We start from the raw sequence: 25870 nt of genomic DNA, 5'->3' as shown, positions 1-25870 counted from the left end.
CGGCCCCCTCTACACCATTCATCCACCTTCCTAACCGTGCACAATAGTTATACTTTATAATTAATATTTTGCTTCTAAGGCAGGTATTCACAGGGTACTGAACATTTTCCCTGTATATCAGAGCAACTATCCTCCTTTGCACTGTTAAAATGTCCCACTTTCTTTATACCTTTATGTTCATCAGCCATGCATATTTAAAACCCATGTAGTATATATACAATCCAACTACACAGTTTCTTCAGTTCAGGGTTCCTGTCATATATTAAAATACAGTTTTATCCAATTTTGTGAGTGTATTTTAAAAACAAGGAAGCGTATTTCACCTTCTCCTTATCCATTTCATTGAGACCCAAGGAAATTTGCAGGGCAGCCATGACAAACCTGGTGGCCACAGTCAGTCCGAGCCCTCCTCTCCATGGCCAAGGGACAAAGAGCAGCCAGAGCCTCTGAACTTTGCCATGCACAGCCAGCACTGAAGTTATAAATGATGGGTCCCCATCAGCGCTACAAAGACTGGAAAGGCAGGACACATGGAGCAAACAAATGTTGCTGGAGTCAATGGCTTGCTCACTGCAGTTGCCTGGGAAAAGCTTCCTGTTCCCTGCATATTTTTACAGCTGTGGTACATGTAGTCTTGAAAGCTTTTACAGGTTGTCTTGAAGGTAGTCAGATTTAGCGTAGGTACTGGAAGCAGGAGTTACTGTTCTCCTCTGCCTTCTGCAGTTACATAAACCAGGGCAAAGTAGATTTTAGAACAATTATGTTAATGACAGCATTTAAAAATAATTTTGCACCATTTAATGTTGGCGTTTACATGCTATGTAGAAGAAAATGGCCCTCCATGCGCATTACCTCATACAGGTAATACATTATCTTACCTTGAAGAAGGGCAGGATGAGTAGGAGAAACAATCACAAATTTAGCAGAGAAACACATTTGTACCTGTAAAAGAAATGCAGTGTAACTGTACCTGTTGAAAATGCTTTTCAACATCAAAGGCAGTGGATACAATGCCAACCAAGCAGGTAATAGGAAGAGCCACATCTGATTATGTGAGATTGTTCAAGTGGCGATGGGTGTGATTCTTGCTCAGTGGTTTGGAAGGACTTGTACTGAATTTTAGTGTGTCTTCTTTTGAGCAGGATGCAATAACTCATCCTAAAATGGCCAGCTCTCAGAAGCAGACTATGTCATGTTTTTAGACATCTTAAATCATCTTATGTTTGCCTGCTATCTTACAGTTTTCTTGCAAACTGGAGTTACCACAAAACTAAAAACTCAATCTGGGAAAACGCTCTACTTTTCTAGTTTTGATGTACAAACATAAATCATGTTCATACCTCTATAGTAGGTGAGTGCACTAAGCACCAGGCTTTAGGTTTTGGTAGCCAGGGACAGGCATCTGCACCGCAAGCACTTTGCAGGGGCTGAAGAAGGGAGACAGCACGGCTGCCCCCACCCCTTTGGTCAGCCTTGTGCCAGGCTCGGTGCACCCGCAGGACGCTGGCCTCTGGGGGTCCGATGCTGCCGGGGTACCCATGGCCCAAGGAAACCTCTGTGGGGATGGAGGAAGCAGCCCAGAAGAGCTCTCCGTGTCACAGCTGTCATTTTCTTCTCCCAGCTTTCCCCTCTGCTAAAAGGTTTGGGATAAGTTTGTTATCTCTCTCTCTCATGCAAAGGCAGGGATGTACCAAAAATCAGAAATAAGAGGCAGAGAGCGGAAGGAGTGGAAATTCTTAAACATTCCAGAAGTAATAATTGGTCTAAAAATAGACCACTTTCTGCATGAAGGGAGGAAAGAGGAGAATGAGGCCAGTGTTTCTGCTAGGTTTTATTTATTAAATTTGTGCCTCTTCAGCAACTGGCATACTATGGCCACACAGTTCCTCTTTTTAACCAGCCAGTCCGGTTACGAAGCAAGACCTCCCCCGTGAAAGGGCTTAAGCCCAGCACAGTTGCACTCCCACTGGCTGCAGCTCTGCTGCTCACCCTTGCATTGGTCCACACCTGCACCCAGCCCAGATGTCACTGCGATGCGGGCACAGATGGGCTGACACGGGGTCGTACGATGGGTCTTGTGGATGGTATATGCGAACAGAGAATCACACCCTCCTCTATAGGGGCAAATTGAAGAGCTACATAAACTCCAATGCTCCCTTCTCAGCCTTCCTGCGTCCTGGTTTTACGAGACACAGGCAAAATCCCAAATGATTTGTTGATTTAGATACCGTGAATATTTGAGGAGGGCCATGTGTTTATTAAATGAAAGCTTCATAATGAAGAAATAACAAAACAAAAAGGGATTAAATGGTATTAATAGTATATCTATAGATAGTCTACAAGTGACAGGCAGCTGGACCATTGTGTGGGGAATCTGATTTAAGGAGAATGGATTTTTTAACTGCTATTGCACAGTGCAGCTCCTTATCCCACTAAAATATTTATACATTTAGCTTCTCACTGGGAACTCTTAACACATTTCTTCACACAGAAAAGCTTTGAATGACAAAATTGTTAAAAGTGAGGTATTACATTTAATCATTTTGTGCTCAACATCCCTAACTCATTGATTTTTCCAGTGTATACTCAACATCTCAACCATGGTTTGCTTGAAAACAGTATCTACTGTATATACTTTTAACTGTAACTATTATGAAAGCTTTGGGTAGCAATACAATGCAAGAGTATATGCTTTAGCATAGCACAATATTGAAAGAAAACCACAGAAATCTGTGCCTGAGAGCTTTTTCATGTGCAGTGTGACTAGGTATCTGCTTGCCTTACCTGTGTTTTCTTCAGTGGCATAGAGTTAGCTCATGGAATTTCTCACCTTTATCCTTGCTTTGAATTTTTGACAATTTCAGCCTTTCCTCTTTTATTTGTTTTCTTAAGTTTCTTTAATAATGTAATGTGCTCACATTTGGTTTGGATCCTTTTAGTTGGAAGCATCCCAGAACTGTATCACCAGTCTCTTTTTATTTACCTGTGAAACAAAATTTTCCTTTCCATTCCTCCAAAAGCCATAAAACAGTTGCAGGTTAAACAAAAATGAGCTTTTAGTGTATATGGCAGGTCTTCCTGATATACTGGCAGTTATGTCTCTCAGACATCCTTTCTGAGCTGGCTTTGCTTTACATCATCTCATGGCATTCTGGATGGCAACAACAAACACCCATCTGTTCACATGTTCCTAGGACGGGTGCCATGGAAAGGAAATCCCCATAGATAAGAAAATGCATCAAATCAGAGAACAGCCAAGTGAATGGAAAATAACCCTGGATCTGCTTTATCTTTGTTGCAAACCAAGTCAACATAGGACTGATGCCAGCAGCCCACATCTATTGGCAAACAAGAGACAGCATTGCATGTGGAAGGGCTCCCCTGTCCAACACAAATGCTCTTTTCTCATTTCATTCCCTATTATTTTTCTCCTTGTTCCCTGACAAAAAGCTGTTCAAACATGCCCACTATAGGGATGGGTTTAAGTGTAAGAAAGGCCAAGGCTCCCGCTGACTGCTTTTACCATTGATGCACCCTGGACTCTGTGATATCTCGTCTGGAGGTTGCCCTAGCTTTTCACATTCAGAACAGATCTGTACACATAGTCACTCAGAACATTTTTTTCCTGCCTATAATTCATCATGACTGTTATTTGTTTTTCATTTTTCAACCAGTTCTATTCAGGAACATTAAACAGAAAAGCATAGTTCTGCTGCTGGGAGGAAGGAGACACCTAAACAGTTAACATTTCTTTATTGAAACTTCAGGGTTTTGACCAGAAAAAAAAAAAACAACCATGCTATTTGGCATACACCTTTTCCTTACCTTACCCAGCAACAGTAGGAAGCATGGCAGAACATACCACTGTCCAGGTATATTTAGAGCAAGCAGCTGACCATCAATGGTGAAGAAATTTCCCAGGATTTGGTAGGAGCTGCTCTTACCCACCCAAGTGCAGACTGGAGCCTCAGGAGGATTTAGTAGGCACTGTGAACCTCTGTCTTCCCAGCTTATTTTAAACTTTCTTTATGCATATATTTTGTAATGAGATTGTTTTAGCTCCTAGAAGATTAATCTATACTTAATTCTCTCATCTCTACTTGGGCATTAGCTGCTTCAGTGCCTCTCTTCTGTGTCGATTAGCACACACGTTGTCATTTTGGCTACCCACAAAGGAGCCTTACCTGCTTTGTGATGCTTTCAGTCTCACTTCTCAAATACAGAGAAGACAGTTCCAAAATCCTCTCCTTATTTTTCTTCTTATGTGGTATTTCTTTGCATCAGAACAGCCTGCCCTCATTAAGAGGTGCAACTGCACAGACAGGTAGCAGTTGTTAACGGTCAAAGAACAAAAACGTTCAGAAAACCAGTTCATCTCAGCTCAGTCAGGTTCTTGATATGCTCTGGACTCACCACACTGCACAAGAGTGCTCAGCGACATAAAACATACGTAACAAAGTCTGTATATAACTAAGTTTACAGAGGTTAGTTGTAGTGCAGGTGCTGCAGTGGTCAGGGAAGGACTCTCAACATCCAAAACAACTTATTTTTACAGCTGTATTCCAGTAAAGTTTATGCAGCACTGTGGAAAAATTATAGTTTATTGTAACTGCAGCGTAGCTACAGAAGTAAGCGGTTTTTTGGATGTTCAAAGTCCTTTTCTACTGCATTGCATAATTTCATTGGGGAGCAATAGATAGGTATATTTTGGGAATCTTCCCTGCCCAACACGATTTCAGTAAAAAAGCTGCAGGTTTCCAAATAAATAAAAAATTGTACACGAGATGCAAAAATAACCTCTTAATCAACAGTTTGGCCTATCATGATGCTCGGCATGTGCTAACAATAGCTCCTGGCAGGCTCGTACTCTGTTTCCCTGTACATGCCAGAGCCTGGCTGCAAGACAGATCTTCATTGCTAGTGCTATCCAGATCAAATCTAGCAAAGGTGTGCCTGGCCCTTGCCAAAGCTCTACTTGCTGTACAAATACCTGAAGACAAAAGAAACACACTGAATTACCAGGGTCTGAGGAAGAAAAATTCCTGCCAAGTCAAAGGACTTGTACAGGAGTTGCTATGGGGAGATTTGGGGTTCTGCCTGTGTTTTCATCCCTTTGACACCTACAGCACCTGCTTCTTCGCAGGAGCTGAGATGGTTTGCAGTGTGTTGCTCCCAGAAATGTCCTTCCTGAATGAATCCTTCCTGTAGCTTTATGGCACGTGTCAGTCAGAGATGCCCAAATACATGTTCGCAAGGCCTGTCCATACAGCAAGAATTCCATAACCTGCAGATGTCAAGAACCAAGACAAAATAATAAAGCACACACCAGATTGAATGTGGTTAACTAAGTTGCTTTTAGTTTATTAATTTTACCCATATACATAGCTGATTTTGAAAACACCATGTGAAAGAGCCAGGACAAAGTATAACAAAATGGTATGGGAAAAGATTTCAATATGCAATGTGCCAGTGTACCTACTGTGTTTTATACATACTTTACACTGAAAACCAAAACACCCGCAGTTTTCAGAGGAAGTACACATTTTATTTTGAACTGGCAAATTTAGTTTATTAATATGTAAAAAAATAAATCTACAATAGCAACAGTGCAAACACATCAGAACTTGCATGGCATAGAGAACACAAATTAATAAAAATTATTATACAAAGGGCCCAATGTTTCCTATGGTACTGGCTGTGACACATACAACAAACAACAGGGTGAGGAATAAACTGCAATGTAAACAGGAAGATGAGCTGCATATTACTGGTTCTGTCTTGTACGGTCTCTCTATTTCAGGGGGTAAAGCTGTCATGCCTTGGATCTGCAATTAAAATAATAAAAATGATTAGAGTTTTGTCACATAAGATTAGAAATCTGTATTTTGTTCTTTAACTAGTTGGCAGCTTGCATGAGAATCTATTGTTAGTTTTGTACTGGGGTTGTGACTCTTACTGTGAAGACATCAGGCTTAGTAAAAAAATGTATTGCACGCCAAATGATCAGCCAGTGTGCACAGCCGTTGTTCTCAGCTCGGGAACAGCCATACACACTGGCATCCTCTCCAGTAAAGCAAGGTTAGGCTTTTGTTTGTTGATTTGTACGACCTTATTTTGCTTTGTGGGATTTTGGGTTTTGTTTTCATCTTTCTGGCAGATAAAAATGGAAGTTTACAGTGTTGCAGTGCTGTAGGGATATTGGATGGTACTTGAATGTATTCATTTGTACATACAGGGCTTACACTTGCATGCACAAGGCAGTTAATTGTGTACACGTTATTTCATGGAATCAGAGAATGGTTGAGGTTGGAAGGGATCTCTTGAGGTAATCTGGTCCAATGTCCTTGCTCAAGCAAGGTCACCCACAGCAGTGTCATATTTCTATATATTTAGCATTTTTTACTCTTCCCTTAGAACTCAGTGCAATTTTTATGGAGTTAGACATAAGTACCTGCCTGTCATAGTTTTGATGTGAAATTAGAGAGATCTGGGTACACTGCTTGGCTATGCTTTTCCTAAATGTACTCCCTACATGTTAAAGAAAAGCAAGCTCCTGGGCACAAACATTTTTGAATGCCCACGTGCACAGCATGTGCTTACTTTGATTTTTTTTTTTCCATGTTGCAATTATCCTGCACTGCAGAAAAAAAAAAAAATCTAAATATTGACTTAATCTTAGCAAACAACACAAAGCTAAAACTGATCAAGGGACCATCCCTACAGAAGGATGAAAGTATTTTCAACTCGCTTCCTCTGCTTCAAGTTTTTTCCTTCTTGTAACAACTCACTGATTGTTTGTTCATTCAGGTTAAATCTGTTCTTGATTTTGATGAGGATGGCCAATTTAATGTAGTATCACTAATAAGGGAAGGGAAAGGAAAGAGTCCTAATCTTAGCTTTGATGAATATGCCCTAGTCATTTGAAATAGGAAACTATGATTAAAACGAAGAACTAAGCACTCCCAGTTCCAGTGAGCTCACTCTTTGACTACGTTCTTTAAGTCATAAGTATTGTTCCTTCATCCTGTAAGATAAAGGGGAACAGCATTTTCCAGAAAGTGTACCTAAAAAAAAAAAAAAAAAAAGGAGAGAAAGAAAGAAGCCTAAGCCCTCTTAATAAAATTTCTGTGTGCTTTTCATCATCTTAACTTGTCCTTGGACAAACAGTCAGTGAAAGAGTGGCTAAGCAGCTGCTACTGGCCAGGAGTTGCAAAGGTCAAGAAGTTTAACTAAAACTGGTGAATAGTCACATGTAATGTGAATAACTACTTGTCACAGAAGGTCTGCAGTGGGACAAATATTAGAAAAAAACCAGAACCTCTTTGATTACTTATAGCACTCAGTATTTCATTGACATCCCATAGGCAGAACAGTCTGATCAATGTTGGAAAGACCCAAGAATGCTGCTGCAAGAAGGGCAATTTCTCCACCACCTGAAAGCACTGTGTGACCCGCTACAAGGCAGTGTGGGCTGTTTTGTGGGGTGAGAAGAATGAGGCAAAGGTCCTTTCCTAGGAAGTATTTCACCAGTAGTATCTTGTATCAGCTCTGTTAGGCTGGCTTAAAATCACAGTAGGATATAAGCCAGTACAATGAGACAATGTACCCTTCTGAGCAGAAAACCTCAAAAAAGTAAAATGAAGTCTTGAATTTGGACCCTGTAAAGGAATTCAAGAAGCAATATCTATTTTTCAGCATCTCCTTCAGGAATGATACTACATGCACTAGTAGTTCTTTATAAACACACACCAACACTAAAGATGACAGCTTTTCCCAGCAGTCCTGCTGAAATACCAGTAGACATTTAGAATAAATAACAACTTACTGTGGAATTATTTTTTTCTTACAGTTTTTTTCATCAAGAGAATTGGGACAGGAAAACTATATAAGATAAAATCTTCTGAAGGTGCACAAAGAGAAGAGCTGATCCAAATGCACTTTTTTTGGCCCAATACTATAGACATCTTGAAGACACAAGACCAACAAAAAACCAAGAGATATTGGAAGAGTACTTATATAACTTCAGGTAGTCTACATGCCTGAGTTAAGCGAGATTCAAGGCTTCCTTGTGCAGTCAATAAGCTTCCCCCTACAGAGTGACTCAGAGAAGAAATCTGATTTAGGGATTTTGAATCATCCATCACAATACCCTAACATAAGTCCTTGACAATGGAGGTAGCCAAGGGAAAACAGCTTTCTAACTTGGCCACCTAATCTGGACACATAGGGTTACTCTCTAATCAATCTCAGACACACTGAAAGACCCCATATTCCTATTACTGATCCAAGCTCCAACTTTTCTATTCTTTTTAAATATTTCTAGAACTCGAGTTAGGTGAAAGCATTGATAAAACATTCTCATCATTTGTTATTGTATGTAAATGTAATATAGCCACGTAAACAGTCTGAAGACATATAACCAAGTACTTACTCATTGGCAATGAAGCACAGTAAATCACATTTATTTCATGGCATTGTTGCCTCCTTTTCAGCACTTAGACTTACCGACCATTCTGCATTGTCTGTTTTTGAACATCTCACATTCACTGGTAGTTTAAGCACAAGTTCATTATAGGAGAGACCCTCCGATCTGGACCATTTGAATTTGTTCATTGCATCCATAAAAGACAGGTTTTTATACTGCTTAGGACTCTTGATAATGAAAGGCCAAGTCCTAAAGAAAAATAAATAGATAAAGATTTAAAAAAAATAGCTAAATACCATCAAGTTGGAACTGATAAGGAAAAGCTTTTGAAGACTCTACTCTGAAAAACAAATGTACTATTAATAATGTATATTATGCCTAACTCACATTCTTAGCTAAGTAAGTTCTCTGCTACTGAAAACTGATGCAGTTTCATTGATTTTAACAGGCTTACGAAAGTTTGTCAGCAGTTTAGGACTTGCTGCCAGATGCTTTTAGAAATGAAGGATTTTGAGTTAAGAAAAAGAATTACATTGCTGTTCTCTGATCTACAAACTGAATACACAGGCAATACAAAGCAGATCTTGTGTTGTAACTTTTCAAAATCCAAACCAAAACAAAAGCCACACCCTCTACTAGGCTTGGCAGGCAGTGTTGCAAAGAAACATTTGCCATTAGAAAGCTGCTTCCAGATGGCGCTGCCAAGCTCTGCTCATAACTGGGATAATAGGTCAAAACTCAGCCTAGCACAGGAGCTGCTCTAACATGCATTGGCTGGGAGCAGCGCCAAAAGATCAAATGAGAATAACTGGTGGTGTGGACATTGCCACATGCTACATGCTGGCTGCAAGGGGACTTTTGGCCAGGGGTGGGATAGAGACCTGTTGCGTTACTATGAGACAGCTGACTGTTTGCCTGCATCTGGGGACTCCTCCCCATGAACAAGTGGGTCCAATCCCATTTCCCACTAGCCAAAAATGTGGAAAGGGAAGGAATGAGATTTCTTGTCTTTCATTTAGTACAGAAAACGCAACAAAAACCATGAAGGAAAACAAAACAAAACAACAAAAAATACCAACCCAAAAACCCAGCTAAAGAAAACTTTTTCCATTGTTTTTGCTTTCTCCTTGTTTGACTATATGGGTATGAATGGAAACAACATGGTGGATGGATCAAGTTTTTAAAAACAGAAAGTCCAGTACAGCTAGTGGAAGAATGAAAGTAGCTAAAACTTTATCTAAGTAACCTGATTAATACTTTGGTTGGAGAGCATGAGTTACCTTTTCAAAGCACTTTAGACAGATCTGTGTTAGCTTGCGGTAGACTGTCTCCCACTTGCTTTGGGTAAAGTGCTGCCTATGCCAAAGTTCTGCTCTACTCAACATCTAGGCACGGAGGACATAATTTTAGTCAAGCACCTATTTTGCACTATTATAGCCCAATCGCTTTCATCTCAGCACCTCATGATTTATACCACTGTTTGTGCCACTAGGCTGGGGGAAAAAAAAAGAGTTTTAAAGGAGTTTTAAAGTGAGCCACAGTGCCTTGATCCTGCTTCCAGTTTGCCTTCATGTGTAAGTCGAGAGACTTTAGAGGAGTCAGTGAAGCAATTCCAGTGTAAGACTGACACGAGAGATGAGTATCAGGTCACATATCCTTAGGCTGACAGAGCTTAATGAAACAAGAATTGTGGATTAGGTCATAAATACTAGAGGCATTAATAATCTCTTCTTCTAATTACTATTCCATTTGCGGCAGACAGTCTGCATACTTACTCTATTCAAAACATCTTTATTTCCCCAGGCCAAATGTGCATTTTTTCCTTAAGTACAGTTATCATGAATGAACACTCAAGAGAGCATACATTTGTTAGAATATTTTCTTTCTAAGCTCAGAAAGACTCTTTTAGCTAGGACTGATTTAGAAACTGTGTTCTCTCTGTATTAAAAAAGATTGTAAATAGAAATAGTGTGGAAAATGAAGTAGACATTGATTGCATTGTGACTTTCTTCAAGCTCTTCTGTCTTGGATATAAATTTCAGAACTAAGACCAGTAAGCCTGTACATCAGTTTACTTTGCAATAATAGTTTTATATGGCTTTGTTAAGATAAACTGTATATGGAAAGACAACTTTTAAAATGTAAATGTGATGACACACTATTAACCTATCCATTTTATTTAAAAATCTTACTATTACCTTAGTTTAGTGCAACTAACAATACACATGTAATTTAACTTTCACCACTAATAGTGCATTCTACTTTCTATTGTTTGATTATTTTTCTGCATTTCATTCATTTGGGAACTTTCCTCTTTAGACTATTCTCACTCTGTTTACAATCACTTCCACTGCTGATCTGCTATTGAGATGCTTTAATTTTAATCACTATAAGGAACACTTAAAAAGTGAAATATGCTATTTATTGATTTTTATATATTCACACACATTTACCCTGTCTATAGTGGGCTTCCTCCCACCTCCTACCAAAATTTAAATTTTATGTTGGATCCTGGAAATCAGTCTTGCTCTTAGTGAGCATTATCGCTGTACAGGTCATCCCACTGACATTAAAGGGAAGAAAAGCCAGATCCAACAACACACTGGGAAGCATTTTGTTCTTGCCAAGGATTCTCATGATGAAGGACAGCAAGACTTCTGCTGACTTACTGGAAAACTCTAATACCTTGTTTAAAATTCACCAGCCTGTGGTTTACCCCAGCGGTCAGATGCCAGCTGAATTGCATGGTTCTTCATGGTAGTTATTATAGATCCCGATTTGCCTAAATGATAACAGCCCCTACCCTCGCCATTCACAGAGGGGATATTTAATGTTTGTGGAGCACTGAAGTAGACAGATCCTACAACAAAACGATATTACCCCTTTTGAGCTGAGCAGTAGGCCAACATTCAGATACGTATGGATTATTTTTATTAGGAAGAAAAACTGATGAATGAGCTAGGGGGTTTTCTTTCTGACATGGATTTATATCTCAAAAATGTGCAGTGTCCTGCTTCTCTGAACAGTAGGAGTCCAAGACTTAGGAGAGTGTCTTTGCACAGAATTGCAAGCCCCTGCAGCTAACAGTTCACCTAAAAAGCTCTTTTCTTCCTCTTGGCTAGATTCCCACTACTGGTTCCATGTTTTTCTCTCTACTTACCTTGCATGTCATCCTCTGACCTATTATTCTTTCAAAGACTCCATTCTCTCATTTCTCTCCATCATGGTGCTTATCTACCATTTATCTTTTACTATGAACAATTTAATATTCTCTCAATCCCTCAACTTCCTTTCTAATGTACAACTTCTTCCCCCTTTGCGCATTTTTGTCAGTGTCACCAAGACAGCGTTAAGGTCTATATGTGAGCAGCAGTTCTAGGATCTTGTTGCAGTGAGTGACTTCAGCAGAATTACTGACAACAAATCTACCCATGCTCCCAAACTCCTTTTTCAAAAGTATCTCTATATATGTGAAACACTGATATATTTTAATAAATTGATAGATTTGAAACATAGATATGCCATTGATACATAGTCTTTTTACAGAAGGTTGTGGTGAAAAAAAAAACCTGCTGTGAGTAATATTATTTCTTTAACAGAAGAAACTGCTTTTTTATTTAAAAAAAAAAAGCAAAAAAATTCGGTGGGAGAAATAAGTAGCAGCACAGCATATTGACCAAAAAGAAGTAGCACGAGTGACCCTGCAACATGTTGCACTACCAGAAAGAAATAAAAGTCGTATGAAAATGACCCTATAATCCCACAGACAGACATAGAGGTGCTACACGTGTTCATAAACATTTTACTTGCCTGACTGGTCTATAGATTTCCTTAACACCAATGAACTGGAGCTGTTCCATTATATCTGGAATACTTGCACATCGGGTGAGGTTGATTCTTGGGTAATAGAGCAGATACGACAGGCACATTTCATTCCTGGTGCTCAGACCACCCTGAAAATGGGATTTTTCTTTTAATCAAGATAGCATTGGAATCCCACAGATAAAAAACACTGATTAGCATTTATATGCTAATGAAACGTATATCAGGAGGCCCAATTCAACAGGTTTATCTTCCACGTTAGGTTATCAAGTAGCAAGAAGTTATTACATAATTAATTACAAAATACACTGCAAGCTCAAGCAATAGCTCCCAAGTTTAAAAGATGTCAGAAAGAACATCAATAAAATAAGACTCCTATTATGTTGAAGGGTACTATCTGAGAAGTTCAGGTTTATTTTCAGTTGTCTCCAAGGTACTTATATCTACCATGTTTCAGAAAAAGGGCTTCAAACTGGAGCAGATGTAGAAAAAAATCTGGTAGGATAATTAGTCTGTTTAATAAGAAATTACATGAGCTTTGTCTAGTAAAACAGAGGCCAGGATGGAATATGTATCTCTGTGGACTCTCCTTGTAAGTACATATGCAGGGAAAGAGTAAGAAAGAAAAGTGTTATTTAAGTTAACAGATAACATTGACTCAAGAACAAATGAGCACTAACTGTAAAATAATTAATTAGAGTAAGATTTTTAGCTAGCAGAAGAAACAGACGTTGAGAGCCATGGGGCGAACAACTAATTTAGAATTAATCTTGGTAAATATGGACAGGATTATGAGCTGCACAGTCCTAAATCCCATGTGGGAACAGTTACACAAATCTCACAGAACCACAGGAATAGGAATGGAGAAGACAAAACACATGAACCAAGGGCCAAGACCTAGTGGTGTCCCCACACAGGAAAATAGGATGAAAACACAAAAGCCTTCATTCTCACTCTTTTGCTTTTCTTTATATACCTACTGCATGCGCCTACACGCAAGGGGAGGATTCAGGGAGAGGTATCCCTGTGCTCTCTGGATGCCGCGAACAGGTCTTCCCTGCCAAACAGAAACCCCTCAGGTCTCACCTCCCAGAGGTCTGGATCCAGCCCCTCCTGAGGAAGCGGAATCAGCCCCTGGCGAAGGCTGGGTGCCGGCAGCTACATCCCTCCCATAAACATAGTGGGTCTGGCATCACTCTCTGGTTTCGTAGCCAGCTGGCACAGTCCGGCTCATGTCCCAGCAACCAAATTTGCTTCACCTCCAAAACGCAGTGGCCACGTGGCAATGGCCAGTGCCTGGCCTCTGCCAACCCAAAAAGCTGCATCTGGGAGACCACGCGCTGCAGGCCGAAGGGGACGCTCACCCCCGGCCGTGGCCCTGCCTTGTCCGCTGCCACGCACACGCACTCGGGGCTGTGGCACAGCCACTCCTCGTGCCTTTGGCAAAGGCGCACAGGTGCGGCGCGGGCTCCTCCTGCACCGCCCCGCGGCAGCAGCTCTTCCGGAGGGTCCCTGCCGCTGGAAGACCCACCGCGTGAAAGAAAGGTAATGTGCAGAGGCTCCCGGTGCCCAGCCTCCTCCTCCTCCCAGCCCAAAGGACCTGCATGCTGCCTGGATTCTATGTTAGGCAGAAAAGCAAGTGGTCCCATCTTGGTCACGGCATAAGTAAAAATCAATACATAAGAACTGGTAATTACAAATTTGGGGAAAAATGCCTAGCAAGTTTATAAAAATAATTCATTAGAATATGCAGAACTTGCATGTTAATACATGTTATGAAGAAAGCACTCCTTATACTAGCAAATTCTGATTTTTAAAGGTCTTTTATGAGCTGCCTTGCTTATTTTTATAAACTAGTCATACGAATGCCTTATGCAAGAGATCAGACTATGATCATAATAGTCCTGATGACTTTTAAACCTAAGAATCTATGAGAGGAAAGATAATATGTAATTACATGCACACAGGCATTAGCAAGTAAGTTCACACTTTTTAATAGCATTTTATGAAAAAGATTTTAGTCCCCAATATTATCTGTGTACTTATTTTGATCCATTAAAACTTTTCTTACCCATGTCATGCGAATTCGGTCCACAGTACTGTAGTGACATTCTGTGATTAAATTATCCCCCTGAAACACAAGATTTAGGAAGTTCACAGTTCTGAAGTTTATCAACACCAGCTTCAGGTAACCACAGATGACAGCAAACACTTAAGAAATAAAGATCAGAGGAGCAGATACGACTTTTTGAAAGAGCAAAGGATTAAGTAATTGGCATATGATAAGGCCTTGGCACTTAGCATTCATATTATCCCAGATCCTCAGGGATCCCCCGTGGATTTAAACGGAGTCTTAATAAAAGTCTTGTCTTTCTTTTTTAAATAGCAATGGAGGTGCCCAGTTATAATCCTATTTTCAGGAAAATTTTATATGTAGATGATGTATACACATGATTCTTGCTCCAAAATTCATCCAGTGCTACTTTGGATAGCTTTCCCCAGGCTAATTTATCCTGCCAACTTCAACAGAAATACTTGCCAAATGAGGAGAAGAAGGTTTTCCACATCACAATAACAACTATTTATCTGCCAAGCCTGGGAGTAGAGGAGTGGCAGTGGCAGGCAAAGACTTAACTACATTGACAGATATGTATGGGAAAGGCTGAATACTTACCTTCTCAAATACATACAATTAACTTTTTGCTGTCTTAAACTGATCTAACAGTTTCGTACTACCTTTATTCCCTGTACCTAATCAAATACAAATCTCAAAATCACCATGATAATCAAGTGGAAATTAAAATATTGAAAAACATAGCCAGACATTAAAAATCTGATATTTGGGGCAACTTCTTATCACAGGGATGCCAGAGATTTATTTGCTTTGGTTCACTTTTTCGTATCATCATCTTCCCTTATCACTCATTGTATTAATATTCCCTGAAAAAATCAGATCACCCTTCAAAGGTTGAGAATTTCTCCCTTCCTGCAGGCTGTCTCATTGCCAGATCAATGCTAGCACTAACTGTACTCTGGGCTGCTGGAAGAAGGTGCGTCAGCCTTGCGTTGGCTAAATGGAGACAGAGGTTTCTGAAGCAGCGTAAACTGGCACAGCTTCGGTGCTCCCAGTGGGAATATGCTGGTTCCCACCAGTGAGGTCCCTGGTTCTCGTGGCTTATGGACTGGGTAACATTCACTAAGAGTGTTCCTTCTGTGAGACTAGATCTTTTGTTTCCAAATTCAGAAGAGAGTGCCAGTATGTGAAGAAAAAAAATAACCTGGACTCCACAAGCAGAAAGAAGGATACACCTTTGGGAGAGCTTGCAGAAGGAGAGAATAACAAGAACTTATATGAAAATTTTTAATATTAGTTAATTGATTAGACTGTGGTCTGAATTACACCAGATGATATACGTAAAGCTGTACAGGTAGTTTTGCATAAGATGAAAACAATAAAAGGCATGAAAAGGGCTCACTTCAGAGATAGAATTCCAGCTTCTTCTCAAGCAGTCTTTTTTAAGTTACTGATACTATCAAATACCTCTTTCAGTCTTTCTGCTGTCTACTCCCTTTTGTTCTTGAATTTTAAGAGGCCTTTCTCTATAATCTGCATGGATTTTCCTAAAAATTTTACAGGCTTTCTTTGCAAGCCTGTCATCTTCTGCCAGCCCTCTTCCTAAACCCTTCAACACTTCTTTCCTGGAGGAGGTAACACCAGTTTGTCTTTGAAGTCCCTGTGGAGTACAGGCTGTTGGACTTCAAAGAGCACCTGAACATCCAGGTTTTGCTGTAGAAATTAAATTAGAAAGTTAGCATTTTAGATTCTTGCCTTTAAAGAACAAATATCAAAGTCTCCCAGTGTGGGAGAAGAGCCGTAAGAGAGAAAGGGACTTGAAGAGAAGCCTGGAAGTTTAAACCATGGGGGTCCTGACCATACTTGAAGTTCAGTCATTGCGATGATCTTTTCATCTCCCTTTCCCTTACTGGCTCCAATCATAAACAAAATCCAGTTGTTTGATATTCTGCATCTGACCAATTCCATCAAGTAACAACGGGCTTGTTCACATGCACCAGGACAAGCACGTCCCCAGCTGCTCTGCTGGCCAGATCTGGAGCACCCAACCCTTGCAGCACTGAACTTCCTGTCCTGAGGCCAAAGCTTCAAAAACAGATGCCGGCTGGAACTAGCAAAAGATGAGTGGATAATTTTTAAATGAGCGACTCATCCAGAAAAATACTGACTCTTTTCATGCAGTACCTATGGATAGCTACTGCTTTACAATATAATTGTAGCTGGGATTTTTCTAAAAGTTATATCACATTATTCTCACAAGAACAGAAGATAGAATAGCATGATTTCTTCTTCCAAAGAGTTTTGTTTACTAGTGAAACCTCACGTGGAATATGAGCATGGAGTTTTACTCCCAACAACAAATAAAAATGTGAAACAGAAGATTTGGCTGATTTGCAGACATATTTGCAAGGCTGGATACTTCCTGTGTGCAAATAGGATGTGCTACTTGGTTCCAACTGCTCCATAAAGCCTTGTGGTGGCATTCCCATTCTTCAGCTGGCTGGATGCACAGCCAGGCACACATGTGATTTTATAATCTGCTTTGTTCAAACATTTATGATAGTGAAGTTCAAATCAAGTAACTGTGGACACCAAACACACCCAAAGAATAGCTTGAATTGATGGGCCAAGCCAGTTCTGTATTGAATTGGGTGGACACTCCTGAGACTGCAACTTTAATATATTAGTCACTCTGCGATAAGTGGAAAAATTAACAAAACATTCAAGAATTCTATGATTCTATGATAAGAAATTCTGTAGCAAAATTAATCCTAAATGTGAGTAAATGTTAGGCACATGATCTCTTAAGGACTTTCAGGGAAAGAATTAAGAGTGTCATACTGGCAAGATGGTTCGTTCTTCTTTCAGATACTGAAACTCCTGGAAGTTGAAGTCAAACTCATCGTCATAAGCAAGCAGCTTCTGCTCCTCGCCATTGTGGAAGTGGCGCATCCTGATAGCTCTGCCAGCAAGATGAGCATGAAGAAGTACCGCAAACACATGAATCCCAGCAGGTCTCTCAGCACCTAGAGCCTGGCCAGAGGAAACCAACACCATCTGTGCCCAGATGCAATGTAACATAATGTGATGCAATGTACAAACGGAGTGAAAATATATTAATAAATGCATTTTACATTCCCTCAGTTTACAGCAAAATTCAGTCTGGTGCCAAAACAAATCCGTATGTGAAATTAAGGTTTTATATGCAAAAAAGGCTAGGTCTTTTTCTGTGATTTTTTTTTTTTTTTTATTAAAAAATGTCTTTTTATTCCTAATGCACACACCTTTTATGAAAAGCAACCAAACTGCCAATAATTCTCAATAGCTTAAGACTTTCACGGGAATTATACTAGAACCTGCACATTATTTTAGTGTTAATGGTCAATACCGATGAATGTGGATGCTTACGTGAAAAAGAATTTCTATGCAGTTATGAACGATGTTAGCAATATTGTGCCAAAACAAGGACTTTAAATTAAGAGGCTGTAATTATAATACGCTCTACTTCCCATCTTCAAGTAAACTGGTAGTGAAATACTGTAAGTTTACATCTGAAGCTTTTTTCCAGGTCAAAGACATTTTAAAATTAACTTTCCCAAACTGACACAAATCTGACATCAGTCCCATTCTAGCTGAGATCTACGGATCCAAACTTCTGGTATGCCAAACTTTGATCCTTGTTCAGAGCCCAAACTAGAAATAATCTGTTATCGCAATACCTTTCAGCTACAGTACAGTCTCACAATAATAGATTATTCAAGTGTTTTTAGGCTGAAAAATGCTGTAACAATATGCAACATTTAACATCACCAAGAAGAAATCTAAATTCCATATCTAATTGGCTTTTCACTCTAAACCACATCATAACAAGCATTGACTCAAGCTTTGTCTATAAATGACAATGTATATGAGAATCTCCCGTGGTACATTAATCATGGATTTTAGACAATGCTTCCATTGTCTGTAGAGATACTTAAATTATCTTGATGTAACCAAGTCTTTAATGAAAGCATAATTTTGTACTTTGGGCCATACAACAAAACCTGTTCAGGTCTTTAGTTTCTGTGGTTGGTCTAAGAATACTTTTCAGGCTTGCACTTCACTGTTAGGAGCCTTTTGCACATGCACAGGTCTTAATTAACCTCTCTCAACATTTTTTCTGGGCTAGCTGTTCCAGGCTATTAATAGCTTTGCCATGGAAAGCAATGTATGCTTATATGTTGAACACACAATTAAAGCATTGCAAGTATTACTCATATCAGTAAAGCAGTCTGAATACTGAGCACCCTAAATACCAAGATCAAAAAGACTCAACATTCTGGAGGGCAACATGTAGCAGATGCCTTTCCTTGCATATCTTTAACTGGTAACTATCAATCTGCCCAAGAAGTTAAAGTGGCTGTCCAAAACTATTTCTAAGAATAAAAACCAATGGGTTCAGGCAGGAGACATACCTCTTCCAGACATTCCAGTGTGCAGTGACCCTCTGACACAAATTCAGGCATGCCTGGTGGGATATTGTGGAAGAGGCTGACCCAAAGACCAGCTTCTATAACCCCAGCATCATATTTCCTTAAAACTGGAGTATAAATTAGCCTCAGACCAGAGTTATCTATCAAGCCTGCAACAAAAGAACACAGTCAGCCGTGGGTATAAATCAGTATTTTAAAGAAAAAAAAAGAAAAAAAAATCCAATTGTTTCACATTTTTCAAGGCTTGTCCTAAGTTTTCTACACGAAAATCAAGTAATCAACCGCAATAATCTGGAAATGAGTCAAACCATACGCAGGAAGTAATAAATAGGGGCAGCCCACAGGAGGGTTGTTAAACATGGTATCTTGATATCTGTGGCGTTCAGATGTGAATGAAAAATATGTGCTGTCTATAGCCCTTGTGTCCCTTCCACTAAGTTATCCAACACAGACCTCAGAGAAAAGAAGTTAGATCACAGGCAGAGCAAACAATACAAGGAAATAATAAGACCTCAAAAGGTTCCATGTATGATTTTCAAATGAAATATTGGAAGCACAGCTTAAAGTTATCGGGTTTTTTTCTTTAAAATTTTCAAGCCATGTGTTGTCTTCTACTTGTGAATTTATCTATTCCTTCACCTTAAGCCCTAGCATTAATTATATTTTTCCTTTGTTTTGGATTGCTTTTTACAATCTCCCCAATTAAGAGAGCATCAACTAAACATGAAAATTGGCCTCCTAAATCCCAAACTTGAAGGTAATACCAGCACCCTGAGTAAAGTAGCCAAGAGAACTCCAGAGGATTTTAATGCTTCACTCACTCAAGGACTTCTCTTGATTTCAAAAAGCAGTTTAAAGAACCAAAGCCTGCTGGGAAAAGGTTGAGTTTTTAAGAGTCAAAATGATATGAAACTATTTTGTTCACCTACATGTTTAGCCATATATGTGTATTTCTGTATCTGTTCATAACTTATGTTGCCTCCATCATCTAAATGCTTATAATTATTTCTCTTCTATTAGCCATTTTGTTAGGCAAGATGCGCAAAAACCAAAGATTAATTTGTGTTGCGCAAGGCCTACATTCTGTTAGTTCATCTGTTACCTTCTTTGTTGTCCCTTTTCAAATTTCAATTTTGAAAATTAAAAATGCAAAAAACATACCAAGTAGAGAAGGTAAGAGGCTTCCTAGTGACCTATATTAGTCTTCTAAAAAACATAACAGAAATAACAGTGCCTGAAACCAAGTTTGACATCAATATGAAATCAGCAGGCTATTTTAAGATAAGCAAATGATGGAGAGACAGAGCAGGGACCAAGTTACCCAGTCACTAAAATACCTAAGACGGAGTAGTATGTAATTATTAAGGAGCAAAGGGTATGAACTATGCATAGCCAATTAAGAGTGGTAATCAACCATGAGGCATTCTGCTGTATACAAATCATGACATTTCAGGTGATATATACTGTCCCACAACATCCCAACTTTAAATGGGAATCCATACTCATTCCCTTTCTGAAGCTATTTGTACAGTCTCATCAACCTGAATTTTTCCCTTGTGGTACTTCCCCTTCAGGCTTATTGCTAACATCTAACTGCCAGAAATTTTTATGATATCCAAGAGTTTTTGATAAACAACCTCAAAAGATGCCACCTTTCAAATGAAAAGTGAACATTAAGGATATTAGAAACAGAAACATTCAAAACCAGCCATGTTAGGAGCAGTTCAAACATTTTTGAGTCTGACTGGGAGCCAAGAGCCAAGGCTGACTACCAAATCTGAGTCAGTTAGGAAAACATTACCCCAGATCACAATGTGAGGCTAACAATGCAGCCTTTAACCACAAGACCCAAGCTGGGAAAAATGCAGGTGCCAAAACATGAAAACGAAGGTGACCTGGTTGCAGGTTTGGTGCTGTGTCAGGAGGACTCACGTGCCCCCACCTGAAGCAGATGGAGCGCCCAGGTCTACTCCCTCACACTCCTGGCACAATGTTATACCATATAGTTTGTCAGGGAGGAGAGAAACATGACCTGGATTACAGGCACCCTGCTCTGCCTATGCTTTCCAAATTTTCACAGGTCTTTGGCGAGATCCTGTGTTCACCCGGGACTCTCCCAGCAAGGCAAAATTGTCCCCATTGCTTAAAAAGAAAATGAAACATTATTGATTCCCAGTTTTTGTATGTGCCACTTGAACCAAAAACAATGGTATCGTACAGCGCAGTCGATTAAAATATAATAGTGAATTTAGGGACACAACCAATTCAGAAACAGTTTTTCCGCATGTGACTTCTCAGGCTTTCAGGTAACATTTGATGGAAAAGCATGCAACATCAAGGATGCAAATGAAGTTTGCTCTATCCCATACAGATGTGCACACTGAAGGGAGGGAGTCTGTCAATAAATAAAACAATTTTGAGATAGTTCATCTAGTACAACACAGAGGGCGAATAACAGTAAGACAGAACACCATAACCCACACAGAGGATTTTATTTTAACACATGGGTGTGTAAAGAAAGGCCAGTGCAAGCACACTGTGCTGCACTGGATTTTACTCAGTTCCTATATAGCAATCACCAGAATATTCTCAGGTACAGTAGCTCAATGAACTTTTGTTTCAGAACAAAAAGTATCTTTCCAAAAGTCAGCTTCAAAGTTCCCTAGAGTTTCTGGGGCTCCCTGGTTTCTTTGTTTCGCTTCTTCTAAATAGAAATGAATTTTAGAAAGAAGATTAAAAAATACACCATTATAAATTAAAAGCTTATCTTTTAAGATGAATTTCTTTAACCCAGTGAATGGTCTAGCAACCTGAGTCTATACTTCACCTTCAGAAACTGTCCACAGTTCAGGTAGATGTCTTAAAAAAAATACTAAAAAAAATTAATAAAAGGCTCATTCCCTGTGTTGCTGTCTCACAGTCTGGGTGCTGTGCTGCTTGCTCTCAGTCATTGGATTTCCCAGCAAAAGGAAAGGAGAGAGAGATACAACATGAAGAATGTAGTGATAAAAGGAGATGTATTCACCCCATCCACAATTCTTTGTATATCTGTATATCTCCCACTGACTGCAGGTTAAGCTTTTGAGTGCAGTGAGAAAAACACTGGGAACCAGGAACTATTGACCAGGGAAAAACAAGCCTCAGCTTTGTATTTACTCTGTTTGCCATGCAATGCAACAAGAAACACTGGAGTCCAATACATTTTCCAATCTTGCATGTTTTAAAGAGTGTGAGGGTACAAACCTTCTGTGTATGATGGATTGTCATAATGCACCTCCATAAGAACGAACTGAGGGTCAGCTGCTGTGCCAATGGATAAGCCAACGTGAGGAGGGTAGGTGAAGCCCTGGAAATCAACACACGCATACAGAGTTAAGGTATTTTCGCTATGGTTAGGAGTTAATTTCTTTTTATAAATACATCGACTTTTTTTTGCAATGATACGATCATATTAATGATAAAATTTACAAAGGTAACTTCTTTTAAAACTTTCTGAACATGGCATTGTAGCATAATATATTTATTATATACTCAATACGCTAAATAACTATGTCAAATATAAACCAGTAGATCCTGTGCTTGCTAGAGGATAAAGCCCTGAGCAAACTGGTCTGACCTCACCACTGATCCTGCTTTGAGTAGGAGGCTGGACTAGGGACTTCCTGAGGTCCCTTCCAACCTGCATTATCCTGTGATCTTACAATTATTTATCCTGTATTTATTGCTTGAGCAGAAAAGGAAAATTCCATTTTAAACGTATAAACATTGCATCATCAAGTAGTTAGTCTGACAATAAACCCTTATGAAAAAGTGAATCTACATTTTAAATGTTCCCAGTTTCTAAAAGCAGTAATTTCCAGGAAATACTGAGGTTGTACATAATTAGATTGTTTTTCCTGCACAAATCACTGCATTCTAAGTATACAAGTACATAAAGATGATCTTCATGGCTACATTTACATTAGCAAGCCATGTAGTGCAAAAGAAATAGCTCTGTACAGTGCCACAGATTGTGCTGGACCCGCTGTCCCCAGGTGATGCTCCTTTGGACAAGCTCTGGTCAGACCCCATGTACTGAACCCCATTTATTGTTGGGAGATGCTGGGTTCACCCCTGCATGTTCAGTTTAATTTCATCCCAAAGGGGGCTGTGCAAGTTCTCAAACCACTCATGATGATAAACAGAGCTTGGTAAGTGGAGATAACCAGGAGATTTACTTCAAAAGCTCACTCCTGATTCAAACTGAAATACCAGTATCTCCTAAGTGAACTTATTTACCAAATTCACTTTTATATGAATTATTCTGCATCATTTTATAGTATATAGCTAATACTTTAATACGCCATTTGAGATTCTAACTTTTTGAAATGCTCAATTTGAGATCCCAACTTTCTGATGCTTGATGAACATTAATGAATTAGTCATAGAATACAGTAATAAATATTATCACCTCCATTCTACGTAAGGGTAAACTGAAGTTAAGTGAAGCAAGCACTCCAGTAAACCTGGATGTAACCCAGATCTGTCAGATTCCTCTCTATAGATCTTTAACAACAGGATCATCCTTGCAAAAGCCTCCATAGTAGTTGTCAAATGATAACTTATTTATATGAGTTTTTTATTTCACTTAGATTAAGACAGTTGAAAGTACAAATACTAGGTCAGAGCATAGCTGATGGCGAAAATGCACAAAGCATACATCAGGGAAAATGCTCATAGTGGATTAAACTTCTTTTGATGGGTCCGTGTAGCAGCTCTGGCTTCCTCACACTGCAGCACTCGAAGATGGTTTTGGACTGCAGGACGGCAAATGAAGGCTCCAGAAACTATCATCACCCCAGTCCCTCTCTGTGCCCACACCATGGTTTGTGTGGGCACACACTGAATCAAGGGGGTAAAGAGGGGGGGGATTCTTTTGGCAGTAATGCTGCCTTATGTCAGCTGAAAGCATTAACTGCAGCCTAAATTAACATATGAAACAAGCTGAAAACAGAGCCTGGGGTTAACATGGCATGCGAGACTGTGTTTTCTGTAGATATGCCCCATTGCCATGAGCAAAGTGGTCCTTGTGCTGGCACTGCACTGACACAGGATCACTCCTACACTGAAATGACATCTCTTTGGGCAGGGTAGGGTAGGGAAACTTCAGCACAATACGCCTGAATGAGGCGACACTGTAACCAGGTCCTAGTGAGGCAAAAAATGCATTAAATGTACATCTAACTTCATTTGGAAAATCTTGCTTCCATGTCTTTTATGCAGTCACCTACAGAGACTGCTTTTCTTTCTGTCATTCTCCACAGGTAGCAGATACTGGTCATTGCTGGAGACAGTGTATTTCCATATCAGATGGGACAAGCTGATACAGTGACAGACTTCCATGCTCCCAAGCCATCTTTCTTCCCCTAAGGCATCAACTCTCTCTATACTTTTCATTACTTTTAGCTTGTCACCCTGGATGATCATTGCATTTCATACTTCAAAGGCCAACAAGAAGTTGAGGATTTACTGGTGAGGCATTTACGGATTGTGATTGTGTACACTTAAAACCAGACAGATTAAGTAATCACTAATATACTAGGAAGAAGCTTCATTATAATACACACCCTCCTAAAGCCCCATTGATGAACTATGCTGGACAGCCATTCATCCTACCTCTCCTCCAATGGCCCAAGCGAAAATGACTGTCTCACATGTGAGAAAAGAGTCTGGCATGTTGGGGTGGTAACACTCATGCCCGTAGTCTAGCACACTGTCATTCAAATTGCTGCTGCACTGGTAGAGCAGGATATGGTGCACCAGATTCTCATGGCCCTTCTGGATCAATGGCTCAACCTGTCAATGTTAAAATGAAAAAGAAAGAAAATACATCTCAAATGTGACTATTTCAACGCAGGTATGCAGACAGAACTAAAAATTACAGGGTACATTTTTTTTTTAAAAGAGGAGCTTTAACATTAGGTTGAGATGTTACTTCAGCACTCTGCACCCCCAAGCATTGAAAACTTCATTGCCCAAGTGTATCAACAGGGGACAAGAAGAAAATTCTGTGCCTTCACGAAAACTCTATTGCCATCTATCATTCCAATACAAAAGGAATATAAACCAGCTGAAAGTCTGTTCAGCTAAACCAGCTTGGTATCTGAACTACTCAGAACTTTTCATCCCTGTTTCTGCCTCTTTTGTACTATTTCAAACTAGAGCTGCCCATAGATTCTGTACATCTAGGGTGAGCCTGGAGGCATACCCCACATTACTCAGTGCCTCAAGATGGACTTTCAAATTTTTTTGACATCTACAAGAAACTAGAATTATTTTACAATCTGCTCAGTTGTAAAGACTTTATTAACATGAAGTCATTCCTGAGAGGTCGGGTGCTCCAGCCTGTTTATGGCAGTGATGAGCTGGAGGGCTCTCAAGGGTGCCCGGGTGCCCCGAGTATAATTTGGCCACCGAACTTCAGGGTAGGCTGAAATGATTTCATTCCCATATAACAGTGTTCACTCTATTTGGATGGATGATGTTAAATCATCTCTGTCAGAGATGACAACCCTGGGGCAAACATGAATACTTCAGAAAAAGATTATTTTGTTTTTCAGAAAGATCATATTCCACAAAATATCAGCATATAGAAAACAGTATTAAAATGAAAGGAGTTTTTCCTTTGCTTTTGCTTTCAAAGATTGCATCCCATTCTATCATATCTACCTTCAAGCTGAATAAGATACACATTAATGTTTTCACAAGAAACGTAAAGCTTTAGCAATGCAACTCTTAAAATGTAGGGTGCCATGCAGTATTGCCTTTTAATTTTGGGAAAAAGAAGGTATTTTAAACAGGAAAAAACGTATATATATCCTAAATTTGCATCCATTTGCTTTTGCAAGCACATGAACCCTAGCTACCAGAGGACCAGAACAGGGTAAGCAAGAACAGTTTATTACGTTATTAAAATATTGTCAGCACAGTATTGTTACCAGAAATTTATCTCTCTGCACTTTGTTCAAACCACTAAACCAATTACAAAAGAGGAAGGGCAGGAAGAAGCAACCAGAGCCCATGCATATCAAGACCACC

At 39.6% G+C, this 25870-nt stretch overlaps 1 protein-coding gene across 2 annotated transcripts in view; it reads right to left on the bottom strand.

Annotated features, from left to right (window-relative positions):
* Positions 1-5335: 5335 nt before the first annotated feature.
* Positions 5336-25870, bottom strand: part of MOXD1 (monooxygenase DBH like 1) — a 53019-nt gene continuing 32484 nt past the window's right edge. For both annotated transcript variants that reach the window (XM_069787314.1, XM_069787313.1), the window contains exons 5-12: positions 24449-24628; positions 22037-22139; positions 18776-18942; positions 17163-17354; positions 14319-14378; positions 12236-12378; positions 8506-8674; positions 5336-5825 (exon numbers count right to left, since the gene is read on the bottom strand). In XM_069787314.1, coding sequence (XP_069643415.1) covers positions 5661-5825; positions 8506-8674; positions 12236-12378; positions 14319-14378; positions 17163-17354; positions 18776-18942; positions 22037-22139; positions 24449-24628 — 1179 coding nt within the window. In that variant the 3' untranslated portion in view covers positions 5336-5660. The remainder of the gene's footprint in view (positions 5826-8505; positions 8675-12235; positions 12379-14318; positions 14379-17162; positions 17355-18775; positions 18943-22036; positions 22140-24448; positions 24629-25870) is intronic.

This window comes from Haliaeetus albicilla, chromosome 7 (assembly GCF_947461875.1).
Source record: "Haliaeetus albicilla chromosome 7, bHalAlb1.1, whole genome shotgun sequence".
Classification (NCBI taxonomy): Eukaryota; Metazoa; Chordata; class Aves; order Accipitriformes; family Accipitridae; genus Haliaeetus; species Haliaeetus albicilla.
Note: the sequence above shows the minus strand (reverse complement) of the source record. Positions and strands in the feature narration are given on the sequence as shown.